The sequence below is a fragment of the Narcine bancroftii genome, unplaced genomic scaffold (genome assembly GCF_036971445.1).
Source record: "Narcine bancroftii isolate sNarBan1 unplaced genomic scaffold, sNarBan1.hap1 Scaffold_649, whole genome shotgun sequence".
In the NCBI taxonomy this organism is placed as follows: domain Eukaryota; kingdom Metazoa; phylum Chordata; class Chondrichthyes; order Torpediniformes; family Narcinidae; genus Narcine; species Narcine bancroftii.
In genome coordinates, this window is record NW_027212167.1 from 15,623 (window position 1) to 36,474 (window position 20,852).

Consider the following 20,852-nt stretch of genomic DNA (forward strand, 5'->3'; position numbering starts at 1 on the left):
AAGAATTTTCTTCCCGAGAGAGAGGGGGTCTCTTCTTAGACTCATAAAAATCATGAGTGGTATAGTTTTTAACCAGAGTAAGGAAATTTAGCGGCATGGATTTAAGATGGGACAGGAGGAGGGATTTCTGAGGGGCACCTTTTTTGCACAGTGGGCAGTGGAGTGAGCTGGCAGTAATGTTTAAAAGACCTTTAGAGAGGTGCATGGGATAGGAAATATTTAGAGGGATGTGGGCCAAATGTCGGCAAATGGGATGAGTTAGGTTAGCAGAGACCAGATGGGCTGAAGAGCCTTTTAGGTTGTAGAACCACAATTGGGTCTTCTGATTGCAACACACCTGTCCTTCCTCCTCCCCCGGGCTACGTTCTCACTAACCACTGCCTCTTCTGTGTCCTTTTCGAATTCCAGTTGCCAACGGTGATGCTTTGCAGAATGACAGCTCCGGTCTGGAGCCTTCGCCGGCCAGCTCGATCCCGGGTTTTCCCTTCTCATTCCCTCCGTTCTCGTCGGCACCTTGGGTGGGATTGCCGCCACCCCCGCCTCTCGGTAAGAGCGAGTGCAACGCTCCTGCTCTGACCCAGCCGTTGGGTGGGGGGGCAAGCGTGAGGACCAGTGGCGGGAGGACCGGTGGCAACTGGGTTGGAGTGGGAGTGGGGTGGGGCAGCAGACACGGGGACCAGTGGTGAGGGGAGACAGGGGCTGTGGGGTAGGGGGGGGGGGAAGACATTGTGGTAGGAGGGGGAGGCAAGAGGACCTGAGACGAGGTGAGGGGATTCGTGGACCGGGGAGGGAGTGGTATAGGTTTAAAGGGGAACTTAGGAGCACCTTCTCTATTTTGGAGGGCAGTGGGTGGATGGAAGGGGGGGTTGCGTTGCCGGAGTGGGGACGGTTGTGAGGGGAGTGCATTGCTGGAGGGGGTACGGTTGTTGGAGGTGGGTGCGTTACCGGAGTGGGGGTCAGATGTGTTGGGGGGGACGGATTTGTGGGGGGCTATAAGCTGGACAGCGGGGACGGCACAGTTTTTTTGGGGGGGGTGGGGGTGCACTGCCAGACAAGGAGCTCTGGATGAGTTCAGGGCTAGGAAACAGGATCTGTTTCTGCGCCCTGCCGCTCCACCACACACACCAACAGTTTCCTGCTTCCCTCGCAGCAATGCCTCCAATGCCGATGCCTCCCACTGGCTTTGCCGGCCTGACAGAAGAGGAACTGCGAGCAATGGAGGGGCAGGAGCGGCAGAACCTGGAGGCGCGACTGCAGTGTCTCCAGAACATCCATACCCTCCTGGACGCGGCCATGGTCCAGATTCACCAGTACCTCTCAGTGGTAGCTACCCTCAGGTGGGCTGCTTCAACCCCTCGTATTCTGTCTGGGCATCCTCCAACCATCAGTAGGGACCCCTCCAGTTTCCGTCAGATCTCCCTTTGCCTATACCCACGTCTCCTTTCCTCCAGCTCTGGTTTCCTAGAGCTCCGTGCCCCCCTCCCAGTTGTTTCTCAGAGCTCTGTGCTCTTCCCACTCTCCCCCCCCCCCCCCCCCGGTTGTTTCCTAGTGCTCCGTCCCCACCTCCCGGTCGTTTCTCAGAGCTCTGTGCCCCTCTCCCCTCCAGTTGTTTCTCAGAGCTCTGTGCCCCTCTCCCCTCCAGTTGTTTCTCAGAGCTCTGTGCCTGTCTCACCCAGGTCGTTTCTCAGAGCTCTGTGCCCCCCTTCCCCCCACCGTTGTTTCTCAGAGCTCCGTGCTCCCCCTCCCTCCCGGCTGTTTTTCTATTTCCCGCTCCTCCTCCCCATGTGTGTGAACACCTGGCCAGTGCCCGCACAACCAGCTTCAAGAGCCTGGGTGGGACTGACCCCTGCTTCTCATTCGGGGAGAGGGTAAATCCAGCTGCCTTTCTCCAGCCCCCCCAGAACGATGACAAGTGAAGGGACGGCGCCCAGTGCAGAGACGATGGAGCCCACAACCGGAATGCAGGTGGATTCGCTAGGGGAATCGGCCCGTCCTCCCATACCAGCGGCCAGTACTACCTCGACAGAACCAACCATCACCCCCGAGGAAATAGGTAAAAGCTTATCTGGGGATAATGAATCAGAGGTTCCCCGTCCAAAGCATTTCCAGGAGTTTATCCCTCCACTTAGTAGCTGCGTTCCATATTGTATATGGGTGCCCATGGAAGGGCTTTGTCCATTTCTTTGGTGAATTCCTTTAAGGGTTTTAAATGCATGTCCATCTTGCCTGTTTTCCCACTCCATGAGATTTGCCTCAGCAATATACAGACTTCACTAGCCTTGCTATCTGGACCAGATCTGGAATTTGGTTGGGATGGAGAACTTGGGAGTGTATTAATGGTTTGGGAGAGGGGAGGGATTCATTGCCTGACCCCTGTTCCCGTGCTGTGTGGCAGCAGGAGGGTCTTCGCGCCTAACTGACCGTCTGGTGCTTGCAGGGCAGAGCGAACTGGAAGGTGCAGTGGGGTACACCATGCTGGACTCAGATAACCCCCCGGAAGACGGGGATGACCCCCTTGGAGAGCCGGACACGGCTGAGCTGCGCCGACGGAGACTACAGAAGCTCGAGAGGCCTGGCGCCCAGCACTGACTGCTCAGATCAGACTGCAGCGCCTCAAGGCTGGTCAGGGCGGGAGCAGAAGGGGAGTTGGGGTGGGGGGGTACTCGGGTATTGTGGATGCTTTGCTCCTAAGCTTTCCTCCACCCCACCCTTCTGTCACAAACACCCCACCCCCCCCCAGCCTTCGCTTCACGACTGGACGCAAGATGATCTCCGATGCGGGTGGGGAGCATCGGAAATCTCCAGTAAAAGCAGACGTGCATCAGCTTCCCACCCTCTCCTGTTGTGTTAAGTACACTCAACCCTGCGGTTCGTGCTGAGTCACCCCCGAGGCTTCGTTCTGATGCACCCAGATTAGATTGCAAGACGAGATCCTTGTGGCCATCTTCCCCATCCCACCGTATTACCAGCTGCTCCTTCCCCAGGCACAGGTCCTGTGAAAATCCAGTGGTGTTGGAAGACCTGGAACTGACTTTGTGGATTTTGATGGCAAGCACTTTTTATTCTCTTCCTCTCCTCGCACTCTGAACTACTCGAGGCGCACTGTAAAAGATGGCTGGAACCTCTTTGGCATGCTATGAGACAAGACCGCGACAAATGCCCTACTCTCTCTCGATTATTATTTCGGCCTCGCTTTACTAATGAGGTCTTTGCTGAAGTTTTGTAGTATCCTTAGAAACTGAATTTTCCAGACGGGTCCTTGCAATGAATGTCCCTGAGGGATAATGTGTCACAGACAATCCTTTTTTTATTTGAATTTGGTGGGGGTTGGGGAGGGAGGACATTATATTTTTCCCTTCCTTCCCACGCTTTCCGTCAAGGGCAGCGCAGTTCGTGCATCGCTGTTGCAGTGCCAGCCTCTGGGGTTTCAAATCCAGCACTGTTCTCTCTGTGTCTGCGTGGGTTTCCCCCGGGGGAGCTCCGGTTTCCTCCCGCCATTCGAAACGTACTGGGAGTGGAGGTTAATGGGGTGTAATTGGGCAGCACAGACTCATGGGCCGGAAGGGCGGTATGTCTACATTTTTTTTTCAGGGTTCCACAAGACTAAATTTGGAGGGTGGGGTGTTGGAGGAGATTGAGGCTGCAAACAGTTTGGAGCCCCAGGCGGTGAAGTAATCAAGGGGTAGGTAAGAAACGGGAAGTTGAGCAAGCATGACTCGACGGACCAAGGAACATTTATGGAGAGAGCCGGGGGTGTCCTCTTTTGAAAGAAGAGGGTGCCAACCCAAAATACTGACTTCCCCCTTCTACCCAGGGATGCTCTCACCCAAAGTGCCTGCAGCATCTCTCTATCCACTCGAACTGCCGCCTTGGAAGGTGAAACCAGCTCCCGGCTTTGCACCTTGCCACGCCAGTTGATTTTTTTTTTTAAAAGTTTCTTTCCTGTTTATTTTTGCTTTGACCCCTTGTTGGAAAACTTTGACATTGAAGATGGATTATTTGTGCACCTCTACATATCTTGTGTTGCTGGGGTTGGGGAGGGGGGGGGGTGGTTTGCAGGCTGACACAGCTCCTGAAGGTCCAACTCCTGCCAAGCCTGGCCCTGGCCACGAACTTGTTCATGATCTAGACTCATGCTGTGGGTCGGTGAGCGAATAGGTCCCGTGCCTGGTCACCGTGTGATCGAGCGTGTGGGTGGGGGGGGGGTGTGTTGGGGGAGGGAGGGCTTCATTATTCCTGGAAATCCGTGCCCTGGACCCGCTATGCGGCGAGATCCTGGGGGCTTGGGGAAAAGTGGGTACCTTCCCCCCTCTGCTCGGGTGCTAATTAAGCACAGTTGAATTCTTGGAATCAAAGGGCTTCCTCACTAGCTATTGAAAAGGTAATTTAATAAAAAGCATGATCTATCTTATTCAGGTCTCCCCTGGACATAGGTGCCATCTCAATCGGTGTGTTTTAAGGCTTGATTTCTCTCCCATAGTCTCAAAAGGAAGTAAAGACCCCCTGCCCTCCACCGTGGCATTGCTCAATGTTTATCCAAAGTAGAGGGACCTGAGGTGGCTCTGCACTCATCCAGGGATGGGTTCTCCCAACAAATCCTTCACCCCATTCTCCCTGACCCCCACCCCTTCTCAAATGTACACGAGGGCTGCTGTTGAGAAAGATCTTTCTAGTTTTTTTCTTAAATAGATGAACAATAGTCACGGGGGGGGGTAGGGAAATGGGTAAAAATGGCGCCAGTAATCTGTGAGGTGTTTGTGTCTGGGGGTTTTTACTCAGTTTCCTTCCACCCTTCCAAAACATGGGGGGGTGGGGTTGTAGGTTGATTGGTTGTGTTTGTGTGGTGCGTGCCCGAAAGGCCTATTACCTTGCTGTGCGTCTTAAACTTAAAAGTACACCACTAATAGCAGCGACAGGTTGCTGCAGTGCTCAAGGTCTGCGGCAACACTGGGGCTCTGAAATGTAGTCCTGCACCAATCCCGGGTCGTGCCTCCACTCCTGTAGACCTGCCACCCACAGGCCACACCTGGCCCGGCGGCTACAGAAGGGGGTTTGTTTGGTGATGCGAGGGGGTGTTTTACCTCCTCCCGTCTCCACTGCACAAAGGCACTAACCTCTTCAGCAATCCTTCCTAGTGTGTTGTTGTCCCTGAGTGCACTTGACAACCATCTACAGTTGTGATCGATTTGGCGTCAGGAGCCTATCATTCTGCCGGTGACTCCCCTCTACAAACCCCGCCCCCCCATGCTGGGGAGCTCATTGACTGGATTAGTGAGTAATGCCCGGTCATCTCCCATGGTGAACATGGTCACTTGGATCACTGTGGTATTTGCTTTATCCCACCCTGTTGTTTCATACAGAACACCAATTCCAAAGGAAAAGGCTATCCCCTTCACCTCCCACCCACACTGCCAATGACATTGAATGAAGGATGATAATTTTTGCACTAGCTGCTGTCATTAAGAGGGGGAGTTCATCACCTTGAGACCACCAGGGCTGCCGACCTCTGGGTGAGAGAAGGCAAAAATGGTTGGGTACGGGGGAAGAAATCACCTCCTCTCTGTCGCTTTCAGGGTTGGGGTTAATGTATAGATTCTGCTCATTTAAGTCAGAGGGATGAGGGTTTGTGATTATTTAATTTGTATATATTGTATAAAATTTTAATAGCTGCAATTGTACAGAGTGCACAATAAAATCTGCTGGTTCTATCTTGCCTTGATTTTTCAATCAAGACCCATCAGGTGATAAATGTTAGGAAGATTTGAATCTGTAGGGAAAGTGAATTTTTTTTCTGGTCTCGTACAAATATGATGGGTCGAATGGGGCATAAAAGTCAAAAATACCAACAGATTTCCTTAATTACACTGGTTCGAGGAGGCAGAGAGCCTCTGCCCCGTGCACTCAGTGTGCATGTGCGTGTTGACGATCCCTGCTTGTCCAGTGACAGACTGGCTCCTTTTGTCTGCCCCATCACCTTTTTGGTTGCTCTAGCTTCTTATGGCGTCCCAAAGATGTGAAGGTCAAGGGTAGCCAAGAAAATAGGCGTAGAGGTGGCCCCTGACTTGCAACCGTAATTGAGACTGACAAACTGATCATAAGCTGGGTTTACCCACCATGCACGACTAAACGAAACCATAAAAAAAAGTTTAACAAATCTATCTTTAATGAAAAATGTAAATATATGTACAGTACCTTCAAGAAAGATACTCCACAATCCACAGATTGATGTACAGTATCTTTAATAAAGATACTCCCAATCCTCATATGTATGTACAGAACCTGCAATAAAGACACTCCCCAATCACCATATGTATATACAGTACCTTCAATAAAGATACATCCAAATCCCCAGATATATGTACAGTACCTTCAATAAAGATAATCCCAATATCCAAATGTATGTACAGTACATTTAATAAAGATCTCCCCAATCCACAAATGTCTGTACAGTATCTTCGATAAAGATACTCCCCAATCCCCAAATGTATGTACAGAACCTAGAATAGATACACCCCTATCCCTATATGTATATACCAAACCAGCAATAAAGATACACGCTAATCCACATATGAATGTACAGTACTTTTAATAAAGATAGTCCCCATTCCCCAGAATTATGTACAGTACTTTCAATAAAGATACTCCCAACCACCAGATCTATGTACAGTACTTTCAATATAGTTAATCCCAAATCCACAGATATATGTACAGTACCTTCAATACTCCTCAATCCCCAGATGTATGTACAGTACATTCAATAAAGGTATTACCCAATCCCCATATGTATGTACAGAACCTTCAATAATGATATGCCCGAAACGCATATGTCAGTACAGATACTTCGATAAAGATACTGCACAATCCGCAGATGTATGTATAGTACCTTCAATAAAGATAGTCCCCAATCCCCAGATGTACATTCAGTATCTTCAATAAATATCTTCCCAATTCCCAGATAGATGTAGTGTACTTTCAAAAAAGATAATCCCAATCCCCTGATGTATGTATGTACAGTACATTTTATAAAGATCTCCCCAATCCACAGATGTCTGTAGAGTACCTTCGATAAAGATACACCCCAATCCCCATATGTATGTACCAAACCTGCAATAAAGATACTCGCTAATCCACATATGAATGTACAGTACTTTCAATAAAAATGCTCCCCATTACCCAGAATTAAGTACAGTGCCTTCAATAAAGATTCTCACCAATCCACATATGTTTGTACAGAACCTACAATAATGATAATCCCGATCCGCAGACGTATGGATAGCACCTTCAATAAAGATAGTCCCCAAACCTAATAAGAATGTACAGTAGCTGGAATAAAGAGACTCCTCATTCCCTGATGTATGTACAGTAACTTCAATAAAGATACTCCCCATTCCCCAGATTTATTCCGCAACTCTCAGATGCAGGTACAGTACTTTCAATATAGATACTCCCCAATTCCCAGATGTACGTACAGAACCTTCAATACTCCCCAATCCCAAGATGTATATACAGTACCTTCAATAAAGATACTCCCCTATCCCTAAATGTATGTACAGTTCATTCAATAATGATATTCCCCAAACCCCATATGTATGTACAGAACCTTCAAGAAAGATACTGCCCAATCCACAGATGTATGTACAGTACCTTGGTAAAGATACTCCCCAATCCCCATATGTATGTACAGAACCTACAATAAAGATACACACTGATCCCCATATGTATGTCCCAAACCTGCAATAAAGATACTCGCTAATCCACATATGAATGTACAGTACTTTCAATAAAAATGCTCCCCATTACCCAGAATTAAGTAGTGCCTTCAATAAAGATTCTCACCAATCCACATATGTTTGTACAGAACCTACAATAATGATAATCCCGATCCGCAGACGTATGGATAGCACCTTCAATAAAGATAGTCCCCAAACCTAATAAGAATGTACAGTAGCTGGAATAAAGAGACTCCTCATTCCCTGATGTATGTACAGTAACTTCAATAAAGATACTCCCCATTCCCCAGATTTATTCCGCAACTCTCAGATGCAGGTACAGTACTTTCAATATAGATACTCCCCAATTTCCAGATGTACGTACAGAACCTTCAATACTCCCCAATCCCAAGATGTATATACAGTACCTTCAATAAAGATACTCCCCTATCCCTAAATGTATGTACAGTTCATTCAATAATGATATTCCCCAAACCCCATATGTATGTACAGAACCTTCAAGAAAGATACTGCCCAATCCACAGATGTATGTACAGTACCTTGGTAAAGATACTCCCCAATCCCCATATGTATGTACAGAACCTACAATAAAGATACACACTGATCCCCATATGTATGTCCCAAACCTGCAATAAAGATACTCGCTAATCCACATATGAATATACAGTACTTTCAATAAAGATGCTCCCCATTCCCCAGAATTAAGTACAGTACCTTCAATAAAGATTCTCCCCAATCCACATATGTATGTACAGAACCTACAATAATGATATGCCCAATCCGCATACGTATGCATAGTACCTTCATTAAAGATAGTCCCCAATCCTAATAAGAATGTACAGTAGCTTGAATAAAGATACTCCCTATTCCCTGATGTATGTACAGTAACTTCAATAAAGATACACCCATTCCCCAGATTTATTCCCCAACCCCCAGATGCAGGTACAGTACTTTCAATATAGATACTCCCCAATTCCCAGATGTAAGTACAGTACCTTAAATACTCGCCAATCCCAACATGTATGTACAGTACCTTCCATAAAGATACTCCCCAATCTCCATATGTAGAGTACCTTCAATAAAGATTCTCCCCAATCCCCAAAGTATGTACAGAACCTTCTATAATGATACGCTCGATCTGCATTTGTAAGTACAGATACTTCGATAAAAATACTGCCCAATCCACAGATGTACATACAGTATATTCAATAAAGATCTTCCCAATCCCCAGATGTATGTACAGTACTTTGATTAAAGATAATCCCAATCCCCTTATGTACGTGCAGTACATTTAATAAAGATCTCCTCAATGCACTGATGTCTGTACAGTACCTTTGATAAAGATACTCCCCAATCCCCATATGTATGTACAGTACCTTCAATGAATATACTCCCCAATCACCATATGTATATAGTACCTTCAATAAAGATACATCCCAATCCCCAGATGTATGTACAGTACCTTCAATAAAGATACTCCCCAATCCCCAGATGTATATACAGTACCTTCAATAAAGATACATCACAATCTATAGATGTATGTAAAGTACCTTAGATAAAGATTCTCTGTAATCCCCATATGTATGTACAGTACCTTCAATAAAGATAGTCCCCAATCCCCAGATGTACGTACTGTATATTCAATAAAGATCTTCCCAATCCCCAGATATATCTACACTACTTTCAATAAAGATAATCCCAATTCCCTGATGTATGTACAGTACCTTTAATAATAATATCTCCCCAATCCTCAGATGTCTGTAGAGTACCTTCAATAAAGATACTCCCCAATACCCATATGTATGTACAGAACCTACAATAAAGATGAACCCCGATCCCCATATGTCTGTAGAGTACCTTCAATAAAGATACTCCCCAATACCCATATGTATGTACAGAACCTACAATTAAGATACACCCTGATCCCCATATGTATGTCCCGAACCTGCAATAAAGATACTCGCTAATCCACATATGAATGTACAGTACTTTCAATAAAAATGCTCCCCATTACCCAGAATTAAGTAGTGCCTTCAATAAAGATTCTCACCAATCCACATATGTTTGTACAGAACCTACAATAATGATAATCCCGATCCGCAGACGTATGGATAGCACCTTCAATAAAGATAGTCCCCAAACCTAATAAGAATGTACAGTAGCTGGAATAAAGAGACTCCTCATTCCCTGATGTATGTACAGTAACTTCAATAAAGATACTCCCCATTCCCCAGATTTATTCCGCAACTCTCAGATGCAGGTACAGTACTTTCAATATAGATACTCCCCAATTCCCAGATGTACGTACAGAACCTTCAATACTCCCCAATCCCAAGATGTATATACAGTACCTTCAATAAAGATACTCCCCTATCCCTAAATGTATGTACAGTTCATTCAATAATGATATTCCCCAAACCCCATATGTATGTACAGAACCTTCAAGAAAGATACTGCCCAATCCACAGATGTATGTACAGTACCTTGGTAAAGATACTCCCCAATCCCCATATGTATGTACAGAACCTACAATAAAGATACACACTGATCCCCATATGTATGTCCCAAACCTGCAATAAAGATACTCGCTAATCCACATATGAATGTACAGTACTTTCAATAAAAATGCTCCCCATTACCCAGAATTAAGTAGTGCCTTCAATAAAGATTCTCACCAATCCACATATGTTTGTACAGAACCTACAATAATGATAATCCCGATCCGCAGACGTATGGATAGCACCTTCAATAAAGATAGTCCCCAAACCTAATAAGAATGTACAGTAGCTGGAATAAAGAGACTCCTCATTCCCTGATGTATGTACAGTAACTTCAATAAAGATACTCCCCATTCCCCAGATTTATTCCGCAACTCTCAGATGCAGGTACAGTACTTTCAATATAGATACTCCCCAATTTCCAGATGTACGTACAGAACCTTCAATACTCCCCAATCCCAAGATGTATATACAGTACCTTCAATAAAGATACTCCCCTATCCCTAAATGTATGTACAGTTCATTCAATAATGATATTCCCCAAACCCCATATGTATGTACAGAACCTTCAAGAAAGATACTGCCCAATCCACAGATGTATGTACAGTACCTTGGTAAAGATACTCCCCAATCCCCATATGTATGTACAGAACCTACAATAAAGATACACACTGATCCCCATATGTATGTCCCAAACCTGCAATAAAGATACTCGCTAATCCACATATGAATATACAGTACTTTCAATAAAGATGCTCCCCATTCCCCAGAATTAAGTACAGTACCTTCAATAAAGATTCTCCCCAATCCACATATGTATGTACAGAACCTACAATAATGATATGCCCAATCCGCATACGTATGCATAGTACCTTCATTAAAGATAGTCCCCAATCCTAATAAGAATGTACAGTAGCTTGAATAAAGATACTCCCTATTCCCTGATGTATGTACAGTAACTTCAATAAAGATACACCCATTCCCCAGATTTATTCCCCAACCCCCAGATGCAGGTACAGTACTTTCAATATAGATACTCCCCAATTCCCAGATGTAAGTACAGTACCTTAAATACTCGCCAATCCCAACATGTATGTACAGTACCTTCCATAAAGATACTCCCCAATCTCCATATGTAGAGTACCTTCAATAAAGATTCTCCCCAATCCCCAAAGTATGTACAGAACCTTCTATAATGATACGCTCGATCTGCATTTGTAAGTACAGATACTTCGATAAAAATACTGCCCAATCCACAGATGTACATACAGTATATTCAATAAAGATCTTCCCAATCCCCAGATGTATGTACAGTACTTTGATTAAAGATAATCCCAATCCCCTTATGTACGTGCAGTACATTTAATAAAGATCTCCTCAATGCACTGATGTCTGTACAGTACCTTTGATAAAGATACTCCCCAATCCCCATATGTATGTACAGTACCTTCAATGAATATACTCCCCAATCACCATATGTATATAGTACCTTCAATAAAGATACATCCCAATCCCCAGATGTATGTACAGTACCTTCAATAAAGATACTCCCCAATCCCCAGATGTATATACAGTACCTTCAATAAAGATACATCACAATCTATAGATGTATGTAAAGTACCTTAGATAAAGATTCTCTGTAATCCCCATATGTATGTACAGTACCTTCAATAAAGATAGTCCCCAATCCCCAGATGTACGTACTGTATATTCAATAAAGATCTTCCCAATCCCCAGATATATCTACACTACTTTCAATAAAGATAATCCCAATTCCCTGATGTATGTACAGTACCTTTAATAATAATATCTCCCCAATCCTCAGATGTCTGTAGAGTACCTTCAATAAAGATACTCCCCAATACCCATATGTATGTACAGAACCTACAATAAAGATGAACCCCGATCCCCATATGTCTGTAGAGTACCTTCAATAAAGATACTCCCCAATACCCATATGTATGTACAGAACCTACAATTAAGATACACCCTGATCCCCATATGTATGTCCCGAACCTGCAATAAAGATACTCGCTAATCCACATATGAATATACAGTACTTTCAATAAAGATGCTCCCCATTCCCCAGAATTAAGTACAGTACCTTCAATAAAGATTCTCCCCAATCCCCAAATGTATGTACAGAACCTACAATAATGATACACCCAATCCGCAGACGCATGTATAGTATCTTCAATAAAGATAGTTCCCAATCCTAATATGAATGTACAGTAGCTTGAATTAAGATACTCCTCATTCCCTGATGTATGTTCAGTAACTTCAATAAAGATACTCCCCATTCCCCAGATTTATTCCCCAACTCCCAGATGCAGGTACAGTACTTTCAATATAGATACTCCCCAATTCCCAGATGTACGTACAGTACCTTCAATACTCCCCAATCCCAAGATGTATGTATAGTACCTTCAATAAAGATACTCCCCTATCCCTATATGTATGTACAGTTCATTCAATAATTATATTCCCCAATCCCCATATGTATGTACAGAAGCTTCAAGAAAGTTACTGCCAAATCCACAGATGTATGTACAGTACCTTGGTAAAGATACTCCCCAATCCCCATATGTATGTACAGAACCTACAATAAAGATACACCCTGATCCCCATATGTATGTCCCGAACCTGCAATAAAGATACTCGCTAATCCACATATGAATATACAGTACTTTCAATAAAGATGCTCCCCATTCCCCAGAATTAAGTACAGTACCTTCAATAAAGATTCTCCCCAATCCCCATATGTATGTACAGAACCTACAATAATGATAAGCCCGATCCACAGACATATGCATAGTATCTTCATTAAAGATAGTCCCCAATCCTAATAAGAATGTATAGTAGCTTGAATAAAGAGACTCCCCATTCCCTGATGTATATACAGTAACTTCAATAAAGATACACCCATTCCCCAGATTTATTCCCCAACCCCCAGATGCAGGTCCGGGCAGAGAGTTGGAGGCGGCGGCCCCGGTCCGGGCAGGAGCAAGGGGGAGGCGGCGGCCCCGGCCTCGGCCGAGTGAGGCAGGCGGAGGCCCCGGTCCGGGCAGAGAGTTGGAGATGGCGGCACCGGTCTGGGCACAGGGAGAGAAGCGGTGGCCCCGGACCCGTTCCGGGCAGAGGGTAGGCGGCGGCGGCCCCAATCCAGGCAATATGGACCGACCTAAGAGGGGAGGCAGACTCCTCCAGCCCGGGTAAGAAAACTGCATAGGAGAAGGCCACTCCGATATAAAACCTACGACCCAAGGACCTCGCTGCCACATCCCAGCTTGCTTGGCCACGGCACACGAACCATGGGTGTAAAGGGTGGGGCCAGTACTGCGCGCACTGCACTCCACCTAAAAGCTCCTTTGCGCAGTCCCGAGGACAGGTCTACGTCCTCCCCCTCCACATCCTCCCCCTCCACGTCCTCCCCCTCAAAAGATGCTCACAAACACAAGCTAGCATGCTGGAACATCAGAACCATGCTAGACAAGGCTGACAGCCACCGACCTGAACGTCGGTCTGCCCTCATTTCACATGAACTCCTCAGACTTGACATCGACATAGCCGCTCTCAGTGAAGTCCGCCTGGCAGATGTAGGCAGCCTACAAGAACGCGGCGCAGGCTACACACTCTACTGGTCTGGCAAGCCTTTGGATGAACGACGCCTATCTGGTGTAGGCTTCATGGTCAAGAACTCCATTGCCTCCAAACTCAAAAACCTCCCGACAGGCCACTCAGACCGGATCATGTCCATGCAACTCCCCCTTCAAAACAAGCGTCGCATCACCCTCATCAGTGTCTATGCTCCAACCCTCCAGGCAGAACCAGCAGAAAAGGACATGTTCTACACTGACCTGCGCAACCTCATTCAACGCACCCCTACAGCCGACAAGGTTGTCATCCTTGGCGACTTCAACGCTCGCGTCGGCAAAGAATCAGAAGCCTGGCCAGGAATCCTGGGCAAACATGGTGTCAGCAAGTGCAACGACAATGGGCGCCTCCTGTTGGAGCTCTGCACAGAACAGCGGCTTAACATTACAAACACCCTTTTTCAGCAGAGGGATAGCCTGAAGACTACCTGGATGCATCCCCGATCCAAACACTAGCACCTCCTGGACTACATCCTTATGCGAGAAAGAGACAAACGAGATGTGCTCCACACCAGGGTCATGCCCAGCGCGGAATGTCACACTGACCACCGGCTGGTTCGCTGCAAGCTCAACCTTCACTTCAAGCCAAAGCCCAGGAACAGTAAAGCTCCCAGAAAGAGGTTCAATGTTGGAAACCTGCAGTCAGACAAAGCGAGAGGAAACTTCCAGGCAAACCTCAAAGCAAAGCTCGACGATGCAATCCGCCTCACGGACTCATCCCCTGAAACCCTCTGGGATCAGCTGAAGACTACCATACTGCAATCCACTGAAGAGGTACTGGGCTTCTCCTCCAGGAAAAACAAGGACTGGTTCGACGATAACAGCCAGGAAGTCCAGGAGCTGCTGGCAAAGAAGCGAGCTGCCCACCAGGCTCACCTTACAAAGCCGTCCTGTCCAGAGAAGAAACAAGCCTTCCATCACGCATGCAGCCATCTTCAGCGCAAACTCCGGGAGATCCAAAATGAGTGGTGGACTAGCCTCGCCAAGCGAACCCAGCTCAGCGCGGACATTGGCGACTTCAGGGGTTTCTACGAGGCCCTAAAGGCTGTGTACGGCCCCTCACCCCAAGTCCAAAGCCCGCTGCGCAGCTCAGACGGCAAAGTCCTCCTCAGCGACAAGATCTCCATCCTCAACCGATGGTCAGAACACTTCCAATCTCTTTTCAGTGCCAACCGCTCAGTCCAAGATTCCGCCCTGCTCCAGCTCCCTCAACAGCCCCTAAGGCTAGAGCTGGATGAGGTCCTCACCCAGGATGAGACATATAAGGCAATTGAACAACTGAAAAGTGGCAAAGCAGCAGGTATGGATGGAATCCCCCCAGAGGTCTGGAAGGCTGGCGCCAAAACTCTGCATGTCAAACTGCATGAGTTTTTCAAGCTTTGTTGGGACCAAGGAAAACTGCCTCAGGTCCTTCGTGATGCCATCATCATCACCCTGTACAAAAACAAAGGCGAGAAATCAGACTGCTCAAACTACAGGGGAATCACGCTGCTCTCCATTGCAGGCAAAATCTTCGCTAGGATTCTCCTAAATAGAATAATACCTAGTGTCGCCGAGAATATTCTCCCAGAATCACGGTGCGGCTACTGACATGGTCTTTGCCCTCAGACAGCTCCGAGAAAAGTGCAGAGAACAAAACAAAGGACTCTACATCACCTTTGTTGACCTCACCAAAGCCTTCGACACCGTGAGCAGGAAAGGGCTTTGGCAAATACTAGAGTGCACTGGATGCCCCCCAAAGTTCTTCAACATGGTTATCCAACTGCACGAAAACAAACAAGGTCGGGCCAAATACAGCAATGAGCTCTCAGAACCCTTCTCCATTAACAATGGCGTGAAGCAAGGCTGTGTTCTCGCACCAACCCTCTTTTCAATCTTCTTCAGCATGATGCTGAACCAAGCCATGAAAGACCTCAACAATGAAGACGCTGTTTACATCCGGTACCGCACGGATGGCAGTCTCTTCAATCTGAGGCGCCTGCAAGCTCACACCAAGACACAAGAGAAACATGTCCGTGAACTACTCTTTGCAGACGATGCCGCTTTAGTTGCCCATTCAGAGCCAGCTCTTCAGCGCTTGATGTCCTGTTTTGCAGAAACTGCCAAAATGTTTGGCCTGGATGTCAGCCTGAAGAAAACGGAGGTCCTCCATCAGCCAGCTCCCCACCATGACTACCAGCCCCCCCCCCCCCCACATCTCCATCAGGCACACAAAACTCAAAACGGTCAACCAGTTTACCTATCTCGGCTGCACCATTTCATCAGATGCAAGGAACCACAACGAGATAGACAACAGACTCGCCAGGCAAATAGCGCCTTTGGAAGACTACACAAAAGAGTCTGGAAAAACAACCAACTGAAAAACCTCACAAAGATAAGCATATACAGAGCTGTTATCATACCCACACTCCTGTTCGGCTCCGAATCATAGGTCCTCTACCGGCACCACCTACGGCTCCTAGAACGCTTCCACCAGCGTTGTCTCTGCTCCATCCTCAACATTCATTGGAGCGACTTCATCTCTAACATCGAAGTACTCAAGATGGCAGAGTCCGACAGCATCGATCCACGCTGCTGAAGATCCAACTGCGCTGGGTAGGTCACGTCTCTAGAATGGAGGACCGTGGCCTTCCCAAGATCGTGTTATATGGCGAGCTCTCCACTGGCCACCGTGACAGAGGTGCACCAAAGAAGAGGTACAAGGACTGCTTAAAGAAATCTCTTGGTGCCTGCCACATTGACCACCGCCAGTGGGCTGATATCGCCTCAAACCGTGCATCTTGGTGCCTCACAGTACTATACTTTGTAAGTACAGTACCATCAATAAATATACTCACTAAACCCCATATTAATGTATGGTACATTGAATATACTCCCCAATACCCAGATGTATGTCCAGTACCATCAATAAAGATACTCACTAATCCCCAGATGAATGTAGACTACATTCAATAAAGATACTCACCAGTTCCCAAATGTATGTACAGTACATTCTCCACGTACTCCTCAATCCTCAGATGTGTACAGTCCCTTCAATAAAAATACTTCCTAATCCCCAGATGTATGTACAGTATCTTCAATAAAGATATTCCTCAATCCCCAGATGTAAGTACAGTAACTTCAATAAAGATACTCACTAAACCTTAGATGAATGTATAGTACACTGAATAAAGATACTCCCAAATCCCGGGGTGTATGTACAGTACCTTCAATAAAGATACTCCCCAATCCCCAGATGTAAGTACAGTACCTTCAATGAAGATACTCACTAAATCCCAGATGAATGTATGGTACATTAAATAAAGATACTCCCCATTCCCCAGATGTATGTACAGTACCTTCAATGTACTAGCTCATCCCCAGATGAATGTAGAGTACATTCAATAAAGATACTCACCATTTCGCAGATGTATGTATAGTACATTCAATAGTTTCTCCACAATCCCCAAATGTATATACAGTACCTAGAATAAAGATACTCACCAATCCCCATATATATGTACAGTACTTCAATAAAGATACACCCCAATCCCCAGATGTACGTACAGTATCTTCAATAAAGATCTTCCCAATCCCCCGATGTCAGTACAAGTCCTTAAGTAAAGATACTCCTAATTCCCAGATGTATGTACAGTAACATCAATAAAGATACTCCCCAATCCCCATATGTACGTACAGAACCTTCAATAAAGATAATCCCAATATTTATGTACAGTACCTTCAAAAAAGGTATCCCCAATCCCCAACTGTATGTACAGTACCATCAATAAAGATACTCACCAATACAAATATGTATGTACAGTACCTTCATTAAGGATACTCCCCAGTCCCCAGATGTGTATATAGAACCTCCAATAAAGATACTGCTCAATTCCAGATGTACGTTAAGTACATTCAATAAAGGTTCTCCACAATCCCCCATGTATGTACAGTACCTTCAATAAAGATACTCCCCAATCCCCATATGTACGTACAGAACCTTCAATAAAGATAATCCCAATATGTATGTACAGTACCTTCAAAAAAGGTATCCCCAAATGTATGTACAGTACCATCAATAAAGATAATCACCAATACAAATATGTATGCACAGTACCTTCATTAAGGATACACCCCAGTCCCCAGATTTATTTATAGAACCTCCAATAAAGATACTCCCCAATCCCCAGATGTATGTGTAGTACATTCAAGAAAGGTTCTCCGCAATCCCATATGTATGTACAGTACCTTCAATAAAGATTCTCCCCAATCCCCAGATGTATGTGCAGAACCTTCAATAAAGATACTCGTCAATCTTAATATCTTCAATAAAGATACACTCAAACCTCAGATGTATGTACAGTACCTTCAATAAAGATACACCCCAATCCCCATATGTATATATAGTACCTTCAATAAAAATACTCCTCAATCCCCAGATGTATGTGCACAACCTTCAGGAAAGATACTCCCAATCCACTGATGTATGTACAGTACCTTCAATAAAGATACACCCCAATCCTCATATGTATGTACACAACCTTCAATAAGGATACTTCCTATCCCCATATGTATGTACAGTTCCTTCAATAAAGATATTCCCCAATCCCTAATGTATGTACAGAACCTTCAATAAACATACTACCAATCCCCAGATGTATGTACAGTACCTTCAATAAAGATCCTCCCTAATCCCCACATGTATGTACAGAACCCTCAGTAAATATAAAATCAATCCACAGATGTATGCAGAGTACCTTCAATAAAGATACATCCAATCCCCATATGCATATAATACAGTACATTTAATAAAGATACTCCCTATCTCCATATGTACATACAGAACCTTCAATAATGATAATTCCAATATGTATGTACAGAGCACATTCAATAAAGATACTCACCAATTCCCAGATGTATGTATAGTACATTCAATGAAGATTCTCCACAATCCCCAGATGTATTTAGAGTACCGTCAAAAAAGATACTCACCAATCCCAAGATGTATGTACAGTACCTTCAATAAAGATACAGCCCAATCCCCATATGTACGTAGAGTATCTTCAACAAAGATCTTCCCAATCCCCAAATGTAAGTATAAAACCTTAAGGAAAGATATCCCAATCCCCAGATGTATGTACAGTACCTTCAATTAAGATAATCCCTAATCCACAGATGTATGTATAGTACATTCAATAAAGATACTCCACAATCCCCAGATGTATGTATAGTAAATTCAATAAAGATACTCCCCAATCCCCAGATGTCTGTTCAGAACCTTCAATAACCATACTACCAATCACCAGATGTATGTACAGTACCTTCAATAAAGATATTCCCCAATCCCCATATGTATGTACAAGACCATCAATTAAGATACTCTCTATTCTCCATGTGTATGTACAGTACATTCAATAAAGATACTCCCCAATCCCCATAAGTACGTACAGAACCTTCAATAAAGATAATTCCAATATATATGTACAGTACCTTCAAAAAAGGTATCCCCAATCCCCAAACGAAAGTACAGTACCATCAATAAAGATTATCACCAATACAAATATGTATGCACAGTACCTTCATTAAGGATACTCCCCAGTCCCCAGATATATTTATAGAACCTCCAATAAAGATACTCACTAATCCCCAGATGAATGTAGACTACATTCAATAAAGATACTCACCAATTCCCAAATGTATGTATAGTAAATTCTCCACATACTCCTCAATCCTCAGATGTGTACAGTCCCTTCAATAAAAATACTTCCTAATCCCCAGATGTTTGTACAGTATCTTCAATAAAGATAATCCTCAATCCCCAGATGTAAGTACAGTAACTTCAATAAAGATACTCACTAAACCCCAGATGAATTAATGGTACATTAAATAAAGATACTCCCCATTCCCCAGATGTAGGTACAGTACCTTCAATGTACTAGCTCATCCCCAGATGAATGTAGAGTACATTCAATAAAGATACTCAGCAATTCGCAGATGTATGTATAGTACATTCAATAAAGTTTCTCCACAATCCCCAGATGTATGTACAGTACCTTCAATAAAGATACTCAACAATCCTCAGATATATGTACAGTACTTCAATAAAGATACACCCCAATCCCCAGATGTACATACAGTATCTTCAATAAAGATCTTCCCAATCCCCCGATGTCAGTACAAATCCTTAAGTAAAGATACTCCTAATCCCCAGATGTATGTACAGTAACATCAATAAAGATACTCCCCAATCCCCATATGTACGTACAGAACCTTCAATAAAGATAATCCCAATATTTATGTACAGTACCTTCAAAAAAGGTATCCCCAATCCCCAATTGTATGTACAGTTCCATCAATAAAGATACTCACCAATACAAATATGTATGTACAGTACCTTCATTAAGGATACTCCACAGTCCCCAGATGTGTATATAGAACCTCCAATAAAGATACTGCTCAATCCCAGATGTACGTTAAGTACATTCAATAAAGGTTCTCCACAATCCCCAGATGTATGTGCAGAACCTTCAATAAAGATACACCACAATCTCCATATGTAGGTACACAACCTTCAATAAAGATACTCACCAATCCCCAAATGTATGTACAGTACCTTCAATAACAATATTCCCCAATCCCCAGATGTACGTATAGTACCTTCAATAATCCCCAATCCACAGATGTATGTACAGTACGTTCAATAAAAATACTACCCAATCCCCAGATGTATGTACAGTACCTTCAAAAAAGATACTCACTAATCCCCAGATGAATGTAGACTACATTCAATAAAGATACTCACCAATTCCCAAATGTATGTACAGTACATTCTCCACAATCCCCAGATGTGTACAGTCCCTTCAATAAAGATACTTCCTAATCCCCAGATGTATGTACAGTACCTTCAATAAAGATATTCCTCAATCCCCAGATGTAAGTACAGTAACTTCAATAAAGATACTCACTAAACCCCAGATGAATGTATAGTACAC

At 44.6% G+C, this 20,852-nt stretch overlaps 1 protein-coding gene across 1 annotated transcript; it reads left to right on the plus strand.

The window, feature by feature from the left end:
* The first annotated feature begins 405 nt into the window (after positions 1-405).
* On the plus strand, positions 406-5,708 carry LOC138751076 (E3 ubiquitin-protein ligase synoviolin B-like). The gene is made up of 4 exons (XM_069913156.1): positions 406-546; positions 1,151-1,337; positions 1,893-2,053; positions 2,438-5,708. The coding sequence occupies exons 2-4, from the start codon at positions 1,153-1,155 to the stop codon at positions 2,587-2,589; spliced, it is 498 nt and encodes a 165-aa protein (XP_069769257.1). The 5' UTR covers positions 406-546; positions 1,151-1,152; the 3' UTR covers positions 2,590-5,708.
* Positions 5,709-20,852: the final 15,144 nt, after the last annotated feature.

What these genes read in the sequence shown, in the direction of transcription:
- LOC138751076 (XM_069913156.1), top strand. Translation starts at nt 1,153, where the DNA reads ATGCCTCCAATGCCGATGCCTCCCACTGGCTTTGCCGGCCTGACAGAA. An exon ending in TCAGTGGTAGCTACCCTCAG is followed by an intron (nt 1,338 to 1,892) that starts GTGGGCTGCTTC and finishes GCCTTTCTCCAG; the next exon opens with CCCCCCCAGAACGATGACAA. An exon ending in CATCACCCCCGAGGAAATAG is followed by an intron (nt 2,054 to 2,437) that starts GTAAAAGCTTAT and finishes TGGTGCTTGCAG; the next exon opens with GGCAGAGCGAACTGGAAGGT.